Here is a 20,629-nt window from a genome sequence, read left to right as displayed (position 1 = left end):
CAAGAACAGTATTTGGGTGTGATGTATATACTGGCTTCATTAGCCTCCCTTGTATCATTTAATCAGCAACCACCCATTGAGGAAATGCTAAGCCTCATAAGGTCTGCAGGCTCTTTGGAATTTATCTGTTTCTCCTTAAGGTTTTTCTGGTGCATGGTATGGTGGTGGGGTGGTGAGGATGTTGCTGAAAATAATAATGATTAACTCTAGAAAGGTGTTTTGTATGTGCTAAACGCTGTTATAAACCTTTTGTGAATACAAACTCATTTAATCTTTACAAAACAATATAAGGTAGATCTATAATTGATCAGATACTCATTTTTGTAGATGAAAGAACTGTAGTAGTACAGGAAGATTAAATAATTTGGCAAGGTCATTCATCTAGTCAGGTGGAGCCAGGTTTTAAACCCAGGCCCCAGGGGCAGGGATTTTGTCTGTTTAAATTGCTGTTATAATCCCTAGTGCCTAGAGCATTGTCTGGTTGTGGTAGTGTTCCTTAAATATTTAATGAACAAGTGAATAGCCATTTGGCTATACTGTAGATCCACCCTGGAATGGGGTTCTAAGTTTGGTCCTAATCTGTTATTTTCTTGGGCTGGAGTATAATTTGCTCACTAGGAGTGTTGGGTTTCCATGAGGCTATAGACTCTTCTTTGAGTGTAAGGGTAAAATAGATGGCAGAGGTAAGGATGGGCCGGCATTGACCCTACTTCTTGTAAGGAGGACTGCCTGTGCCTCCTGTGGTCAACACTGTTTCCTCAGTCTGCTTCAGATGGAACACTATGATGTTTATATTAGTCCATCCACCAGGTACATAGAGCTTGTTGAGATATTTGCCAAAAACCTAATGAACTCTGAGTTTCATGATTTCTTTCTCTCTCTCTCTCTCTCTCTTTCTATTTATTTATTTAAAAAGATTTTTATTTATTTTTCAGAGAGAGTGCACACAAGTAGGGGGAGCAGCATGCAGAGGGAGAAGCAGGCTGTCTACTGAGCAGGGATCTTGATATGGGGTTTAATCCCAGGATCCTGGGGTCATGACATGAGCTGAAGGCAGATGCTTAACCCACTGAGCCACACAGGCAGGCATCCCTCATGATTTCTTTTTCTTGAAAACCTGAACAGACACAGTGGTAATGGATAGTAAAGTGTAAATAATCAGGACTGGCTGGATTTGCTTATGCCCCCCCCCCCCGCCCCCTTTTTAAGATGTATGTTTGTTTGAGAGAGAGAGGGCATGCACAGGAAGGGCAGAGTGAGAGGGAGAGAGAATCTCAAGCAGACTTTCTACTGAGCATGGGGCCTCACTCAGGGCTTGATCTTACAACCCTGAGATCATGACCTGAGCTGAAACGAAGAGCCAGTTGCTCTACTGACTGTGCCACCCAGGCTCCCCGGGCTTGACCTTTTGTTTAAGTATTTTTGTTTGAATTTAAGAGAAGATGTTTGATCACATGGCTACAATTTTATATTGTTAAGAGGGAAATAAGAGGAAACTTTTTTTACTCGACCTTCTAGTTTTGGGTTAGAGAGAGTGCTATAGATTACTTATAAGTTAGCTTTTATTTCTTGATCACTGCGTGGCATGATTAGTTCAGATTACGTTGAAAGTAATCATTTCTTTTTCGTGTTTTCTGTTTGTTCCTGAGTCTGCTTAACATACAGTTGGATTGTTACAGTTTGGGGGTCTTGAAGGCTAAGGTGGATTAAGGGACTCTAGCTTCATAAGTAATCTATTAATTTCCTCAATAGCTCATTTTTTCAACAATCCAGATTACTTATCACTACTACATATTTGGAAGATAATACTTAATGATTATTATTCTTCTGGTAGTAGATCAAGTGCTGCCTTGTGATGGTGCCCATTTTTCCTATCTTTATTTAATAAAATCTGGTTTCTTTGTTATGGCAAACTATTCTCAAGAGAAAAAGCAGAATAGTTTAGCAGTTAGGACAAATGATATTTAGTTGTTATTTTCATCATAAGTTGAAATATATGCCCCATATTTGGTAAATAGGAGTCTGTCAGACATAAATTTTGGTGAGGGCAGAATGTGTAGAAAATGCCACACACAACGCGTGCACCAGCTGCTTAAGCATAATGGTTAGACTTTTCCCCTTGTTACAGCTTGAGTCTTGAGATGATCGTCAATTCTCTAAATCTGTGAGGTTTTGTTTCTAGTTTAGTTTTTAGAAAGGTAAAATTTCTCATACCAAGCAAGGCAGTGACTTAAGGAAAGTCAAGTGTTGAATAGTAATTGTGGCACCTATTAGCTTTAGGTGACCAGAAATTTCTTTGGTAACCTTTTAAGAGACTATACTGATTTAGGTTATAGATAGTTAAGGAAGAATTCTAAAGCTGTTTGCAAAGCGTCTTATAAAACAGAGGACATTATATGTACTTAGAGGCAAATGCCTCCCTAGAAGATTTTAAGTCCCTGAGGTGATGGTGGAGAGCAAGACATTTAGAAAATGCCACACAGAACATGCGTACCATCTGTTTAAACGTAATGGTTAGCCTTAGCCCTCTGTCATAGCTTGAGTCTAGAAATGATCGCTGATTCTCTAAATCCTTAGGGTCCTGTTTCTGAATATTTAGCCTAATGTACTGTGCTATGGGGCATTTGAAGTGCTGTGAGCTATTGCAAATTCAGATTCCAAATGAGAAAAGGATTCTAGGAGGAAAAGTAAGCTGTCATATTATACAAGGTTTGAATGAAGATGCAAACCTAAAATACATAGTTAGATGAAGTATCAGAAAAAAGAAGCCAGTTAGGTGTCTCTAATGCTTAATTAGGAACTCCTCTAAAAAGATGAACTGTTATTAAATGGTTTCAAATTGAGTTATTGACTTTGGCCTTTCTTAGTTAATTTTCTCTTACTGTTTACACATGTAATACTCTTTTTTTAAGACATTTAAATTTGTATTGTAGGATTTAGTTGGCACAATTAACGTTGATGTTCCAAATTCACACATAAAATAGAGCAGATCTGATGGTCAGAGTTACCACTTCTATTTTTCTTTTGTGGGGTAATCCACATTTACTAAAGACTTAAGTGCCCCCCCCCCACCCATTGTTGTTTCTTGCGGTAACAGTGGGATACCTGAAATATCCTCTTCCCATCTTGCTTATTTGTCACTTACTTGATATCACTTACTTGACACTTGGTGCATCCATTCAGCCTACCAAATAGATGTCAGTATTGGAAATCATGCCAGGAACCTCAATTTTTTTAAACTATGGAATATAATTATGGGGAAATTGAGAAAGAAAGAAAATTATGAGGAAATTGAGAAAGGATCGTTTCACTTAAGACCACAAGTACATAGAGTATTACAATGAAATGAAAACCTTTTGAATAAAACTCATGGAGCACCTGAGCCTTTGCTTTGTGTATTAATGACCTACGTCCCAAGGCCATCTTTGAGACAGGGGAATGGAGGGAAGGGAGTGCAGAGTTGTGTACTTGAAAGAGTAGCCTCATACATCCTTGTAAGTTGTAGTTCATGTAGACCTGTGGTATCCCTTCCCAATTTCGCAGAACTCTTATAGTGAATTTTTATAACTCAATAAAAAAATACTCAAACAAAATCTTAACTCTGTTTAAATGTGTCTGAATGGTTTTTCTAATTCGGTTGAAATAGGTACATACATTTTTATATAGTTGTAATGAAGATGCTAGTCAGTTTTATGTTTTGCTTTTTAGTTAGTGCTCTGTTAGGTGCTTTACATGCATTATCCCATTTGATCCTCAGGACAATGGAAGAAGTGTATTGCTCCTATTTTATAGCAGGTTAAAATGAGTATGATGATTTTAAAGAGATTTCTATTTTTATTTTTTATTTTTAAGAGATTTTTATTTTTAAGTGATCTCTACATCCAGCATGGGGCTTGAACTTAAAACCCAGAGATCAAAAGTCACGTGCTCTACTCTGAGCCAGCTGGATGCCTTTAGTGGGGGAATTTTAAGTAAGATCACAATAGGAAAAAATAGAGCTGGAGATTCAAGCCCAGGTCTGGGTGATTTTGAAATGTTTGAATTCTTATAATCCATGCTACCTCCTTTGTTATGAAGCCAGACATTCATGAAACTGTTGTGTAGAATTTCTCACTTTTCAGAATTTACTGACAAATTTTTTTATGACTAGAACTCACATAAAGACTGTTGCAATTTCTTGTTTTACAGGAACTGAAAGATGTGGGCCATCGTGATCAGATGGCTGCAGCCAGAGGAATCCTGCAGAAAAATGTTCCAATCCTCTATACCGCATCCCAGGCATGCCTACAGCACCCGGATGTTGCAGCCTATAAGGCTAACAGAGACCTGATCTATAAGCAGCTGCAGCAGGCGGTCACAGGCATTTCCAATGCAGCCCAAGCCACTGCATCAGATGATGCTTCCCAGCACCAGGGTGGGGGAGGAGGAGAACTGGCATACGCACTCAATAATTTTGATGTAAGTTATACGTAGGAGGCAACTTCAGATTCTTGACCATCTGCCCAAAGTTAAGAGGTTTCTAGGGAAATGTGATCATGGTTTCTGATGAAAGTTCATTTTCTACCTAGATTTGCAGTCTATGTCAAAAGAAATTTTAGAAATCATTGGTCTACTTGAACGTGACTGGGCTTACAACATTTTTTTCTTTTTCTTTCCGTTTCTCTTTTCTTTTGTTAAACTTCTGAATTCTTTTTATGAAACTTAGTTTCCTATGGAATCATTATCTGTTGAAGATATGAGTTTGATTTATTTCACCTAAGATTTTAACCTTTCAGCAGATGTAAAGCTTTGGGAGATGGAGGCAGAGTGGGTGCAGACTTGTCCTCCAGGGGCTCACAGTCTAGTGGAAAAGACAAATATATCATAAGTGATTACGACAGAAGTGTTGTCACGTTAATCTTACTTGTCTGCCTAGGTGTACTTCTCAGTGACTAAATTGTAGTAATATATGAAATTTAATCAAGTGGAAGCAAATTTGGGCTTAAAATACTCAGTGTCCTTCCATATAGTTATCTTTTATAGTTGATGCCCTGGATCTGTTCTGTGTATAGATTCTCTGTACACACTGTCCTATATATCAACTCTTTCTGGTGGTTTTTGTTTTTTGGTTTTATTTTTTTTTTTTAAACTTCTACCCACAATACTTCATGGCTTCCAGTAGATGGCAGCAGGTTTTTTTTTTTTTTTAAGTTTTTGTTGTTGTTTTAATTCTAAACCCACTGTTGGGTTAATCATCATCATCATCATCATCATCATCATTTTTATTATTATTTTGATTAACATAACAGAAAATTGCCTTCCATGTGGCCATTATCCTTTCATAAGTAGGAATGCTTTGAAGTAGAGAATCTACATAGTGTAGTGCATTTTGTTTTTAAGTTTTTCCTTGCCTTTATATTTTCCTCCTTTGACCTTCCTTTTCTTCCTTTTGACCCTTTATTTTGGCATGTGTAACTGAACATTGCTTATACACATGACGATTTGTGACTTCATAAATCATAAAGACAGTGTTAATTCTACAGACCATGGTGTTAGAATCGACTTTTTCTTGGGAGTTTTAATCATTAAATAACTAAATGTTAAATCATTAAATGATTCATCTTAAAATTTTGTGACCCTTTTTTCTACTCCACTCAGATTTTGCAGTCTTAGGTATTGGGCCTCTTTGAAGGCACTAAGGATTAGATTTTGCCTTGACTTGAGTTTTTTTTTTTTTTTTTAAGATTTTATTTATTTATTTGTCAGGCATAGAGGGAGAGCGAGCGAGTGAGCACAGGCAGACAGAGAGGCAGGCAGAGGCAGAGGGAGAAGCAGGCTCCCTGCTGAGCAAGGAGCCTGATGCGGGACTCGATCCCAGGATGCTGGGATCATGACCTGAGCCGAAGGCAGCCGCTCAACCAACTGAGCCACCCATGCGTCCCTCCTTGACTTGAGTTTTAATTGTCAGGGGCTACTTAATCTCTTAGGACTAGGGTGAGACTTCATAAAATGAGGGGGTTGGATGAAGTGATTGCAGGCCCATTGCAGCTTAATGACTTCTAACATTCTGTAACCATTTATTCCTCATTCTTACTGGTCAGAAGGCATTGTGTGTTTGGTCCCCCCCCCCCCACAAGGAACTTTATTTATTTATTTGACAGAAAGAGATCACAAGTACGCAGAGAGGCAGGCAGAGAGACGGGGCCGGGGTGGGGGGTGGGTTGTGGAGGCGGAAGCAGGCTCCCTGCTGAGCAGAGAGCCCCTTGTGGGGCTCAGTCCCAGAACCCTGGGATCATGACCTGGGTGGAAGGCTGAGACAATACATTGAGCCACCCAAGCTCCCCTGTGTGTTCAGTTTTAATAAGAAAAATCTTTTTTTTTTTTTTTGATATTTTTTATTTATTTGACAGAGAGAGAGATCACAAGTAGGCAGAGAGGCAGAGAGAGAGAGAGAGGCAGAAGCAGGCTCCCTGCTGAGCAGAGAGCCTGATGCGGGGCTCGATCCCAGGACCCTGAGATCATGACCTGAGCCGAAGGCAGAGGCTTAACCCACAGAGCCACCCAGGCACGCCCCCCCCTTTTTTCAAAGATTTTGTTTATTTATTAGAGAGCATGAGAGGGGGTACGGTTAGAGGGAGAAGTAAACTTCCCACTGAACAGGGAGCTCAGTGGAGGGCTCAATCGCAGGACTCCGAGATCATGACCCGATCCAAAAGCAGACACTTAATTGACCAAGCCACTCAGGCACCCCAACAAGAGAAATCCTGTAATAACTTAATCTGATAAGAAAAATGGTCAGCTAAAATGTGCAGGTTAATAATGAACTGGAGGCCTTGCATGTTCAATTTTGAAACTGAGGGTTCTTGGGAATGGGAAGAAGAAATGTATACTTACTGGAAAGGGCAAGCTTTTTTAAAGAAAAAACTTGGCATTTAACTTGAAATCAGTAAGAATAGTCTCCATAAAGAAAAATGAAAGACACAATATTTGCACAGACATTTACCAGTGTGAGGATAAATTGTATTAAACGGAAAAGTTGGAGGGAGGCCAGTAGCTGCTGTCCTGGGGGTATTGATGTTTGCCCTTGTACCTAAAGCTCGCTTGTGACCTGTCCTCACTGGTAAAGCTGGGTTTAAGTGGAGTCATGGGAGTGAAGAGACAGAGGAAGTTTTTTTTTTTTTTTTTAAGATTTTATTTATTTATTTGAGAGAGAGACAGTGAGAGAGCGCGTGAGCGAGAAGAAGGTCAGAGAGCGAAGCAGACTCCCCATGGAGCTGGGAGCCCGATGCAGGACTCGATTCCGGGACTCCGGGATCATGACCTGAGCCGAAGGCAGTTGTCCAACCAACTGACAGAGGAAGAGGAAGTTTTTATTCTTACTGGGGCAGTTATACCTCACAGAGTAGCTTTCTTGGAATGGATTGCTATCATGTCTTACAGATTACCTTGAAGTCTTTAAGCAGAGAGAGTCTCTAATTTAGACCTTATAGAATGAGTATGAGACTGTATTATCTATAAAATTTGGTAGATGTATACGATGAGGAAAATAGATTGGACTTGATTATAAATGCATTCCTTTCTGAAACTGAGGACAGAAGTCTGTCTGTTTTTATTGTTTTTTTTGCTGTGAAACAGTTCTCATGTCATGTAGCAGTTTTATACTCTGTATATGGAAAAGGAAAAGAGCTAACTTATTTCCTTACAATTCTCATTTTACTAATACTGTAGAGGCTGACATGTAGATGTTCAGATTCAGTAGTATGAACATGATTTTAATGCTGACATACTTGTGTTTGCATTTTGTGGTATGGTGTCTTACTGAAGCCCCATTCAGCTGGATAGTATTGCTTCCAGTACCTTCTTTCAGAATCTAACAAAAAGTGTAACTTTATTTTAGGCATTGGAATATTTGTATTAAATCTTGATGTTCGTAATCAACATTTTGCTCACCTTCGTTAATAATGGAGTGAACATGATCAGCACTAAGATTCAGTTAACACTTTCTCTACAGAAACAAATCATTGTGGACCCCTTGAGCTTCAGTGAGGAGCGCTTTAGACCTTCCCTGGAGGAGCGCCTAGAAAGCATCATTAGTGGGGCTGCCCTGATGGCCGACTCATCGTGCACGCGTGATGACCGGCGTGAGAGAATTGTGGCTGAATGTAATGCTGTACGCCAGGCCCTTCAGGACCTGCTCTCAGAGTACATGGGCAATGTGAGTATCAGAACTTTTTTTTGAAGTGAGAGTGTAACAGATGCTGGATCTGAGATATTTTAACTAAAAATGGCAAGTGTGCTCTTGGTTGCTTGGCCCATTAGGATGGGGCAGATTTTTCAAGGAATGAATAAAAAAGTAAGTGGCTTTCTATGTTCCCCTTTCCTCCCAACTTTTTTCTTTCTTTCTTTCTTTCTTTTTTTTTTAAATTAAAGATTATTTATTTATTTGACAGAGATCACAAGTAGGCAGAGAGGCAGGCAGAGCGAAGGGGAAGCAGGCTTCCTGCTGAGCAGAGATCCCGACCAGGACTCTGGGATCATGACCTGTGCTGAAGGCAGAGGCTTTAACCCCCTGAGCCACCCAGGCGCACCTGTGTTGTTTATTTTATAAACACACACACACACAACCTTTTTTTCCATTTAACATTTGGATGTAAGTTGCAGACATTGTGTTGGTTCAGCTCTAAATACCTTAGCGTCCATGTACTAAGGATAATGACCTTTTTTTTTTTTAAAGCTGTTCTTTTTTTTTTTTTTTTTTTTTTTTAAGATTTTATTTATTTATTTGTCAGAGAGAGAGTGAGCGAGAGCGAGCATAGGCAGACAGAGTGGAAGGCAGAGTCAGAGGGAGAAGCAGGCTCCCTGCGGAGCAAGGAGCCCGATGTGGGACTCGATCCCAGGACGCTGGGATCATGACCTGAGCGGAAGGCAGCTGCTTAACCAACTGAGCCACCCAGGCGTCCCGGATAATGACCTTTATTCCCTAAAATTCCATTATCACATTTAGGCTGCCATCTAATTTTAGGCAAAAGGGAGTGCTGAATATATTTATAGTTGGTAGTTTTTTTCATGAACCATATAAAATGTCATAAGAAGAGGTAATTACCAACTACAGCTGTATTAGGTGAACTGAGTAGTGGTTTTGAATTTTTAGGGTTTGTGTTTAAAAACGAGTGCTGTAAAAAAAAAATTTTTTTTCTATAAATAATACTTTACTTGCTGATTTTTATCTCTGTGGTCATTACCTTCCTTTTTCCTTCCCAGATACTTCTGTCATTCCAGTTATTTAATGCTTAGAGTTACTATAATTTAGACCTTGCACCCAGTATTTACTGTTGCAGGAAAGGAATAAGTTAAACAAAATTTATATAAAATCATTTTAGGGACACCTGGGTGGCTCCGTCGTTAAGCCACTGCCTTTAGCTTAGGTCATGATCCCAGGGTCCTGGGATTGAGTCTCACATCGGGCTCCTTCCTCAGCGGGGAGCCTGCTTCCCTCTCTGCCTCTGCCTGCCTCTCTGCCTACTTGTGTTCTCTCTCTCTGACAAATAAATAAATAAAATCTTAAAATCGTTTTCAAGGGAAGGGAACAACACAGACTGGTTATCAGCAGTGGTTTTTGGTTGTTTAATGCTTTTCAGGAAAAGATCTGGTATTTTTTTATGTATTCATTTGCAATACATCTTACTTGTTCACGTATATGCGTATATAAGTGAACATATAATGGTAAGTCATAATGGAATTCCTAGGGTGAAGATGAATGCTTTAGTGTGTTTATCTTTTTTCGACGATATTGTGAAATTAGTAAAGCATACTGAGTTTTTTTTTAAGCCATTGCCGTGTTTTGATTGTATGCAGTGAGATTAGAGGCTTAGTTAAATCAAATGGAAAAATCAGTTGATAAGTCAGTGAAAATGTGGGGTACATTTAAAAATCTGTACCTAAGGTTGAAAACAGAAAATAATAAAAAATGGGTAGTTTGAAGAATGGTTCACGATATTAGAGTTTTAAATAGGGAAACAAAGGACTTGATATATGTGAGGATGCGTTATCTACTATCACATGTAGTACTGAAGTGGTACAAAAATATCAAATGTAGTTATGAATAGGAAAATGCTTTAAAAACAGTCTTTGATTGGGAAGAATATATGATAAATTTCTTATTGTTCTGTATGCGATCTTCCTAACTATTCTGCATATAAGAGCTTCCTAACGATCCCTTGAGTCTTGGGGTTGATTGGATCTTGGCCTAGTCCTCTCTGGTCATGAGTAATCATCTAGTTTCTCTCCAGAGTGTCAAACAAATACTATTTTCAGTTCATAACACAGATGTAAGTAAAGGTAGGAGACACTGATTTATACTTGGAGTTGCGGAGAGCATAATATCACTCTTACATAACATTTTATTATGTAGGTGAAAGCTAGAACAATGATCTTTGGCTGAAATTTAAGATTGTGGTAGAAATTATCTTGGGATTCAGATTGTATTTTAGAAGGTGGTTTCTGGACGTGTTTTTCCTAAAGATAAAAATACTTAGTTCCCTTGTATTGATTCAAGTGACATTGACCAGGTTAGGTGCTGTCAAAAAGTGATGGAATGAAGGTAAAGCCAGGGGAAGAGCAATGAAGCACGCTTGAAAGCTTAGAACTTTACAGGGTCTGCAAGAAGCAGAAGCAATTGGGGTGAGATTTGTGCTTATTTAGGGAGCTTTCAAAAGCATTTAGAACCTTTAATAACAATCAGAACTTACCAGCGGTATCTGCTTGTTGCTAACTTCGTACTGAGTATGTGTCACATTTGAAGTAGTAGAGTGCTGAGCACGGGGCAGAGGAGGAATGAGGCACTAGTCTTTTCCTTCTAATTAATACTCGGTCTCTACAGAGCATTTATGGGGAGTGCTAAACTGGCATGGGGATTGCAAGGAGAATGGGATTATTTCTATCTGGGAAACCTGAGAGGTGTTTATGAAAGATTTATTTTACATTCTTTAGCTCTACTTTGATTTAAAAAAATTGCCTCACTTTAAGTTTTGATTATTTCTCTTAAAAATATTAGACAGATAATTATGATACATGGAAAATTAAGATAATCTGGCTTAATTAAAACTGGTTCACTGCATGAAACTTCGTAGACAAAGTGGTCAAGTACAGAGTAACTGATGTATTTTTTTTTTTTTAAGATTTTATTTATTTATTGGACAGACAGATCACAGGTAGGGAGAGAGGCAGGCAGAGAGAGAGGAGGAGGCAGGCAGAGAGAGAGGAGGAAGCAGGCTCCCTGCTGAGCAGAGAGCCTGATGTGGGGCTCGATCCCAGGACCCTGAGATCATGACCTGAGCTGAAGGCAGAGGCTTTAACCCACTGAGCCACCCAGGCGCCCTGTATTTTTATTTTTTATTTTTATTATTTGAGAGTGCGTGCCTGCCTGTGCATGAGTGGGGGAGGGGCAGAGGTAGAGGGAGAGGAGTAGGGAGAGACGCAGACTCCCCTCCCATCTGAGTGCAGAGCCCAGTGTGGGGCTCAGTCTCATGACCCTGAGATCATAACCTGAGCCGAAACCAAGAGTCGGCCAGTTAATGCACTAAGCCACTCAGGCCCCCCTGATACAGATATATATTTTTCCATTTCCAGGCTTCTCTCAGCCATGTCATTTTTTTTTAAGGTACATACTCTTAAAGTCCTGTTATCATCTCTAGTCTTCCTTCTTTATCCTGTGTGGTCATTTACTAGATTTCCATTGGTTTTTCCTCTAAGGCAATGATTTTGAACTTTGGATTCATATTAGAATTCCTGGGAAACTTATAACATCTTGATGTCTGGGTTGTACCCCATGTAAATCAGGGTCATTGAACTGAGGTCCAGACGACAGTATTTTTTTTTTAAATTTAAGTATTTTATTTATTTGAGAGAGAGAGAGAGAGGTTAGGTGAGGGCACAAGAGTTGGGTGGGGGGAGTGCATAGGGGGAGGGATAAGCAGACTACCCACAGAGCAGGGAGCCCAGTGATGTGGGGCTCCATCCCAGGACCCTGGGATCACAACCTGAGCCACCCAGGCACCCCCAGGTGACGGTATTTTTTTTTTTTTTAAAGTTCCTCAGGTGATTCCATCATGTGGTTAAAGTGGAGAAACTCCTCTGGTATTTTATTGCATTTGTCCCTACTGTCTCTACTGTCATTGCTTTATTCTAGGGTCTACATACTTTTTGTTGTTGTTGTCTGATCTGTTCTGCTTGTTTAGGCAAGTCTGTGCTCATATCTTCAGTAGAACATAGTTCATTCTGTGTTGCAGATTCTCTTCCTACTTCTTGAAAACTTAATCTGCTCTTGCTTAAAGGCTCACATTTTTTTCCTCCATCTATTTGCTGAAGGCTCTTTCAGACTGCACCATCTTGCATTATTTTTTTGCTGCATGAAGTTTGTACGTAATTGTTGACTTCCTTGAATTGTTGCTTACTTGTATTTTCTTTATCCATATAATTTCTGCAACTGTGTTTATACTTATAAAAGAGAGGAACTGGGACATCTGGGTGACTGAGCTTGGAGTCTGCTTAAGATGTCCTTCCCAGGCACCTGGCTGGATCAGTGGATTAAGGCCTAGGCCTTCTGCTCAGGTCCTGGGACCTAGCCCCACATTGGGCTCTCTGCTCAGCAGGGAGCCTGCTTCCTCCTCTCTCTCTTTCTGCCTGCCTCTCTGCCTACTGATGATCTCTGTCTGTCAAGTAAATAAATTAAAAATCTTTAAAATAAAAAAAAAGATTCTCCCTCTTTCTATCTCTGCCCCTCTGCACTCCCTCTCTAAAATGAATGAATGAATGACAGGACCTATTTAAAAAATACTTTCAGGCATTGTCACAATACTAGAAGTGGTATTGTGTGAGTGATTGCTTTACAGACTAACTCGTGCTGACATGGGATGAATGAAATAGACAATTTTGTATATTCAGGGTGCTAGGAATTAATATTTAATATTTAATAGTGGAAAAAAATCAAAAGATCCTTGCCCTTATGGGCCTTATATTCTAGAAGGTTATAGGGAAGGAGACCATGGGGGGTTTACGACTAATTCCTTTAGATCTCTCAGTATATAATGACGTTTGTAGAAAAAAAAAATCAAGCCAAGTATTCTGAAATAGGCAGTGAGGGAAAGTGGTGTCCTGCGTCACAGTAGAGTTAAATTTGATTCATGAGGTGAGAGCCAAACTCCCTTTTAAAGGTTTCAAGGGCCAGGAGGGCAACAGACTTAATGCTCCTGTTTGCGTTGTGGTTTAGAGTAGGAGGTTACTCTTGGCTGTATTGCTAACTTACTGTACAGAGAGCTAAGAGATATTGATGTTAAAAGTAATACATTTGACCCCTACTTACAGAACATTATGGAAATGCCTCAGATGCATGACAATAGAGGTCTTTTGACATTCAGTGGATCTTTGTAGTTCCACAAATGACTTCCAGGTTTCCTTGAAATGAAATGTGGTTATTGCGGTTAAGTCTAATTTGTTCCTGCTCTGTCCACTTACCGTTACTCCTTCCTGGAAGGGTTCTAGAAAAAGAAAAACAGCTTGGATGGGTGTCGTAATCTTAAAAGGCTTAAAAGTGAATGGATTGAAATTGAAATATAATTGAAGTTGAAAAAGTATTGTTACCACTTTAGTTTTTCATAATTGAAAGTCATACATATGCATTAAATTACTGAACCACCAATATTAACATTTAGGAATAGGCATTCCAGTTAGTTTCCCTTTCTTGTATGTAGTGTGTTTTTTTTTTTAATTTTATTTAAAAATAATTTTAACCCTCTTACTGTTCCCCACATATAAACAAAATATTTATATAATTAGGGTTCAAACCTTTACATTAATGCGTTGGAACAAGCTGAGAGGTTAATGGGTTAAATTTTTTCTTTCTTAAATACATAGCTGCCTTTGGAGCTCACTTGTATGTTAGAATGTTCTCTGAAGTTATTTCAATGCCAGTGAAAAACAACATTCTGAAGAGCCTTGTACTTTATGCAGTTGAATTCTGTATTTCACACTTCATTCTGCTGAGGGATATGCTGATCGTCAATATGTTCCTTTTTCCCTTTATTAGAGCATGTGCTTTGAGCTGTTTTCCCAGTAGTAGAATTTACTGTGACCATGCTTTCTGTTACCACACTCATCTTCAAGCCACCTGACCTCTCAAAAAATAGATAAACCAAACTCCTCCTTCCTACCCCTTATCACCCACATCTGAAAATACTTAACACAGTATCTGAAATAGAGAAGACCCTCAGCCTTTGAAATGAATTCCGTTTGGTTTTGTCCTGAGCAGTCTGGGTCAGTGGTTTATGGTCTTGTGTTGACTGACTGGAGTCAGGATTTAGGATTGATGACAAACACAGGCTTTGGGCTTGAGGAGCTCTAGCTCTGCGCCATCCAGTGTGGTAGCCAGTAGCCAAATGTGGCCGTCAAGTACCTGAAATGTAACTGGTTTAAACTGAAATGTGCTATAAGTATAAACTCCTTGCCATTATTTCAAAGACTGAGTACACAGAAAAGGATGGGAATATGGTTAAATATAATCTCTTCTTAAATTTATTTTTTACCTGCTTATTTACCTCTACTAGAATGTTTAAAAGTATATGTAGTTTTTGTTACTTGGTCACATTGTGTATCTCTTGGGTAGTTCTGACTTCTGAGTAATCAGCCAGCGAAGGTGTGTAGATAAAAAAGTTCAACCTCCTCATTGAATGTCCAAAATGGTAGCAAAGCTGTTACATGGTAACTATCATAGTTTGTATTTTTTTTAATACCTTAAAGTATAGTTTTAGACAGAAGAAAATTCGTACAGTTTAGAACCTGGTGATGATGATGTTGCTTAAAGATAAATTTTATCTTTGTTCTTGCCTAAAAAACATTGGATGCATTGGCAGTAGGATCCTAAAAGAAGAGTGCATTTTTGTTTGTTTTTGTGTTGCACTGGGTATGTATTTGAGGGGTTTGATTATGTTAATATAGCAGACATAAAATTTTTATTTGATTTGGTTAATAGTTTGATATGGAATGTATGAATAGGATGCATTTAATATTCACTTACTTTGAGTGAAGGGAAGCACTTAATTTAGATGCTAATCTCTTCTCAGTTTTGCAGATGCCTTCCTGGAATCACTTTAGCATATCCAGAGCTTCCCAGCCTTTGAAGGAGTCTTCACAGAGCTTGCTACTACATTATTTTGTAGCTGCATTTATTATATTCAAAATTAGAATAGCTTACTTTTTCTGATTATAATTCTAAGTTTGTTATAGATCACATGTAATCTACCATGTATTCTATACTTTGTGCATATGTGTGTACGTGTGTAAGCATGCGTGCATATGTAGGTACACACACAAAACAATTCTTATCTTACCATTTCTTCTATTATTAACAGTAAAAATAAGGATTATTTGTACTGTTTTAATCTGTACCATATGCCAGCTATTGTCCTAAAAGACAAATGTTTTTTTACCTGGTTTACTGCCATAATAACCCGTATTGAGTTGTTATTTGCTCAAAAGTACATACACATACAGCGGAAATTTCTGTCCTGAAAGTCTGAGCTCTCAGTACGTTTATCATTGTGCATCTTTACTACAGCAAATGTGGTTTTACATCATTATCATTAATGGCTGCAGAGCTTTCCACTGTACTACTTCATAAATGACTATTCTGAAATTAAATACTCCACCCTAAATAAGATAAACCCAGGTCTGATATATCTGTTCGAAGTGAGCCAAGCAGGAAAGCTTTTTACAGTGTCTTCCCAAGCTACACTTTCTGATGTTGAGTGTCATAGATGTTTCATTTGGCTCTGTGATGTGTAGCTATGTGGCTGAGTTTTTTTTTTTTTTTTTTTAAAGACTTTATTTGACACAGAGAGATCACAGGTAGGCAGAGAGGCCGGGCGGGGGGTGGGGTAGGGGGGTGGCGGGGGCGGAAGCAGACTCCTGGGGCTTGATCCCAGGACTCTGAGATCTTGACCTGAGCTGAAGGCAGAGGCTTAACCCACTGAGCCACCCAGGCACCCTGTGGCTGAGTTTTGTTTTACAATATGCTTTGATTTACATCTTTGTTTGAACCTGTGGGTTTCCTGTAATAAACTTTCACCTGTAGTGCTAGACCACAGTTCTGTAGCGGTGCTTGGATATGGTTTTTATTGATTTGTTAGTGTAAGCTTTTCTGTGAGCTGCCTAGCATATTTGTGAGAATTTAGACATAAATAGATGTTGCATTGAATGCAGAATTTGAGCACGTGTAAGACTTGTTTCTATCGATGGAGCAGCATTTATTTAATTTGGAAATCTTTTTTGTCAAATATTGATTTTTCTCACGATGGGAAGTGAGAGATTTAAAAGACCTTCTTAATGCTGAGGAGGACCTTCTCCTCAAGTTACATTTTGTGTTGCTTTTGGAGAGGTTCAAGTTTCTTCCGTGTGTGCTACTCAGGCATTACATATTGCAGTATTTAACAGGCAAGTTTTTAACCTTCTATATACAGAAAGACGCATGTTTATGTATTAAATGAAATGCTGCTGGCCTAATGGAGCAATAGTGGAATGGTCTCTTGAGATAAGGATGATGGAGTAGATATGGAAGCATGCCCAGTGTCAGGCTGCAGATGGGTCAGGTTTTAGCCTCCGTGAGATGGCTGTGAGATTATCCTTGGTATTATTTTATACTCTTCAGATATTGGGCAGCCTTGAAAAGATTTTATATCAAAAAATGTTTTTGGATTAAAAGATTAAACCTCTAAATGTATCAATATTAGTAATTGTCACTAGGGTAGGGTGAGAGGCAGTATAAATTTTCTTCTATATTTTGCCCCACATTTCTTGGATAATGTTTCCTATGGTCATAATAAAAAGGTTTAAAAGTAAACTTACACCCCTTAGTTTCATGCATCTTGGATTTTTAGGTTTCTTTTTCTTTTAAGGTGTTACTTACTTATTTAGATTTTATTTATTCATTTGGCACAGAGAGAGAGTGCAAGCAGGGGGAACCACAGGAAGAGAAGAGGGAAAGGCAGGCTCCCTGCTGAACAAGGAGCCTGATAAGGGACTCTGATCCCAGGACCCAGGACCCTGGGATGAGGACCTGAGCTGAAGGCAGACACTTAACATTGTTCTGAGCCACCCAGGAGCCCTGTTATTCTCTAGTTTCTTGAGGTGAGAATTCAGGTTATCTGTTTGAGACCTTCTTCTTCTTCTTCTTTTTTTTTTAATAAAGATACGGGACAGATTCTTTCTTTCTTTCTTTCTTTCTTTCTTTCTTTCTTTCTTTCTTTCTTTCTGACAGAGGTCACAAGTAGACAGAGAAGCACGCAGAGAGGCGGAAGCAGGCTCCCCGATGAGCAGAGAGCCCAATGTGGGGCTTGATCCCAGGACCCCAGGATCATGACCTGAGCCAAAGGCAGAGGCTTTAACCCACTGAGCCACCCAGGTGCCCCATAGGGCAGATTTTCATACAAGGTTTACTTTGACTGCATCCCATACATTACTGTCTTGTTTAGTTCAAGACACTTTAAAATTTTTCCTTGAGCCTTCCTCTGACCAGTGGATTATTTGGCAGTATGTTATTTAATTTGTAACTAGATGGAAATTTTTTTGTTATATTTCTTTTATTTCTAGTTTAACTAAAACTGAATATGACCAAAGAGCATACTTTACATCATTTTATTTCTTTAAATTGCTTATTGGAGTTCGTTTTACGGCCCCGTGCTACTTTTGTGAACGTTGTGTCTTCCTTTGGAAAGAAAGTGTGGATTGTGTTATTGTTGGATAGAGTGATTTTTTAATAAATGTCAATTAGATCCAGTTGGTAGATGGTATTGGTTGATCCAGTTGGTTCAGTTTTTCCATACATTGCTTATTTATTATCTGTCTGTTGTCAGCTTGCTCTTAATGATTACTGAGAGAGGAGTGTTGACTACAGCTCTAATTGTGGATTTGGCCCTTTTTCACTTCAGTTCTCAGATTGCTACTCTGTGTGCATTCTGTCCATGGTTTTTAGATGCTGTCATTGTGATAGGGTGGATTGGGTTTATTCTTCTTAATCAGAAGCAAAACCCAGCCACCTATTTTCAAAACAGTCTGAAAGTAGGGATAACTTGGTTGGCCATGATAATACCCAGGTAAAGGAGGCTTCTGAGTTTTAATCCAGGGCTACTCCTGCTGACTTTCCATATGTGATGCCATGGACCGTGGACAATAAGCTGATGCTTCCAGACAGTAGGACTTATTAAGCTTGATCAAGTAACTTCCTAGAGCTGCTTTCTCAAGATAAAACTGGATTGTTAATGGCTGCCCCTCCACCTGATTTTGTTTAAAGGCACAGAGAACCAATCAAATAAGACGAAATAAAATCATGAAGATGGGGTAACAGATGGTTGTACTGCAAAAATATGAAAATGCCTTAAAAGAAAAGAGCAGTAAATGAAGTATAGCCATAGCAAGGTAAACAGGGATCTGTGCAGGCAGAGACTGAGGCTGTTCTCTCTCTTTAAGAGTGGCAGGTCCTTCCTGCTTTGTGTGACAACTCCATTTCTTGCTGCTCTCTTCTGATAGTGAAGAACCAAAGTGGCACCACCCCATGTCTGCATGATCTTTTAGTTCAGGGATTTAACTCATAGCAGACAAGAAGGGTCTTTTTCTCTCCTCAACTAAGGAAGAGGAGGGCCGAAGAGATAGCATATTTGATGTGCACATAAAAGTATGAAGTGTGGGGCACCTGGGTGGCTCAGTGGTTTAAAGCCTCTGCCTTCGGCTCAGGGCATGATCCCAGAGTTCTGGGATTGAGCTCAGAATTGGGCTCTCCACTCAGTGGGGAGCCTGCTTCTCCCTCTCCCTCTGCCTGCCTCTCTGCCTACTTGTGATCTCTGTCTGTCAAATAAATAAATAAAATCTTAAAAAAAACCAAAAAACACCACACAAGCATGAAGTGCTATACACTTGAAAATAGGTGCTTATTTATTTATTTATTTATTTATTAAAGATTTTATTTATTTATCTGACAGAGAGCACACAAGTAGGGGGAGTAGCAGCCAGAGGGAGAGGGAGAAGCAGACTCCCCACTGAGCAAGGAGCCTGATGTTGGGGACTTGGTCCCAGAACTCTGGGATCATGACCTGTGCGGAAGGTAGACGCTTAACTGAAGCACCCAGGCACCCGGAAAATTGTCATTGTTTTAGATACTTTTTTTTTTTTTAAAAGATTTTATTTGTTTATTTGACAGAGATTACAAGTAGGTGGAGAGGCAGGTGGTTGGGGGCGGGAGCAGACTCCCTGCTGAGGAGAGAATCTGATGTGGGGCTGAAGGCAGAGGCTTAATGCACTGAGCCACCCAGGTGCCCCTGTTTTAGATACATTTGTAACACAGTTCCTTTTCCTCATTTATTCTTTTTGGTCCAAAAAGTATGTTTTACTTTTGGCAAAATTGTCATGTGTTGATACTGATAAATTCATTTAAAATAGTTCCTGTTTAAATGTGACGAACTAGTTGTTTTGGGAGGTCACCTGTTTATTTTTATCTAGAATGCTCGTATGTGACAAACATGTAAAATTAAGGCTTATCTTTCTACCTTAATATTTTCGCCCACTGACCTTACATTTGTTTTTAAATTACATATTTTAGAGGACTTAAAGTATTTAACAAAAACTCTTGACTTTCCAAACTGTCCTTGCCAAAGACAGGTGTAGCCTGTTGTGCTAGGAAATTTACTTTACTCTCATTTCAGGCCTGCTTTCTTGAAAGTTACTTTGGTTTTCATATTTCTCAGTCTTAATATATAATTAGAAGGGTAGAAGTCTGTAGAATGTGATATTTTCTGAGTGAATGTCCTTATTTTTTCTGTTTATTTTGGGTTGACTCTGTGTTCATATCTCACGACTGCTAAGTAAGTGTTTGATGGTCACTAAATAGCTTTTTTATTTTAAAGTGCAACATTGGATATTTAGAACCAAAGACTGCTGAGAACTGATCTTGTTTGGTCATTCTCTGAAAGTGGCACTGGGATCTTTTCATAATGGCATGATTTGGAGACATACTATAAGAAAGGTATTTTCTTTCAGTGATTTATACTAAAACAACATCTGGGTAGTAAATTGTCTTACAAGTGTTATTTTCAGATGTGTTTAAATGATTGGCCTCCTGTTTTGGGTTTACTCCAGTTGCAGATCGTCTGACTTCTGGTATTGTAAAAAATTTGCATTTTGTAATTGTCTACCAAATAGAATACAGTGTAGCATCTTATTTCAAGGCTTCCTTGCTAGTTGTCCTTTAAATTGAACACCAGAGCATACTTGTCCTGAATTACTTCTTTCTACTTTGAGGGAGAATTACTGGTTTTGTAGACTCAAATATGAAACTTCTCTTCTAGGAGTGAAAAGATTTATGTTTTAGCTTGCCCTTGTTTTGTGTCTATATGAACATTGCTTATTATTCCTTTGTATAAAATAACCTGAAATACTGTATAAGAAAAGTCATAAATATCTGATCAGTGATACCCAGTTACAGTCTTTAAAGCTCTTAATAATAAATACACTTATTGCTGGGAAGCAGAGTATATTTCTTTATCCTGCCTTTTTTTTTTTTTTTAAAGATCTCTACTGTGAAGAATAGATAAAGCCATTATATATGGAA

The 20,629-nt window shown here is 38.9% G+C and overlaps 1 protein-coding gene across 3 annotated transcripts in view; it reads left to right on the top strand.

The window, feature by feature from the left end:
• The window catches only part of CTNNA1 (catenin alpha 1), a 185,461-nt gene that overhangs the window by 65,066 nt on the left and 99,766 nt on the right, over positions 1 to 20,629 (top strand). For all 3 annotated transcript variants that reach the window (XM_032336573.1, XM_032336575.1, XM_032336574.1), the window contains exons 6-7: positions 4,189 to 4,458; positions 7,991 to 8,194. In XM_032336573.1, the coding sequence (XP_032192464.1) occupies positions 4,189 to 4,458; positions 7,991 to 8,194 (474 nt within the window). The remainder of the gene's footprint in view (positions 1 to 4,188; positions 4,459 to 7,990; positions 8,195 to 20,629) is intronic.

Source organism: Mustela erminea, chromosome 3 (assembly GCF_009829155.1).
Source record: "Mustela erminea isolate mMusErm1 chromosome 3, mMusErm1.Pri, whole genome shotgun sequence".
In the NCBI taxonomy this organism is placed as follows: Eukaryota; Metazoa; Chordata; class Mammalia; order Carnivora; family Mustelidae; genus Mustela; species Mustela erminea.
The sequence above is the reverse complement of the archived record's forward strand: the minus strand, read 5'-3'. Positions and strand labels throughout refer to the sequence as shown.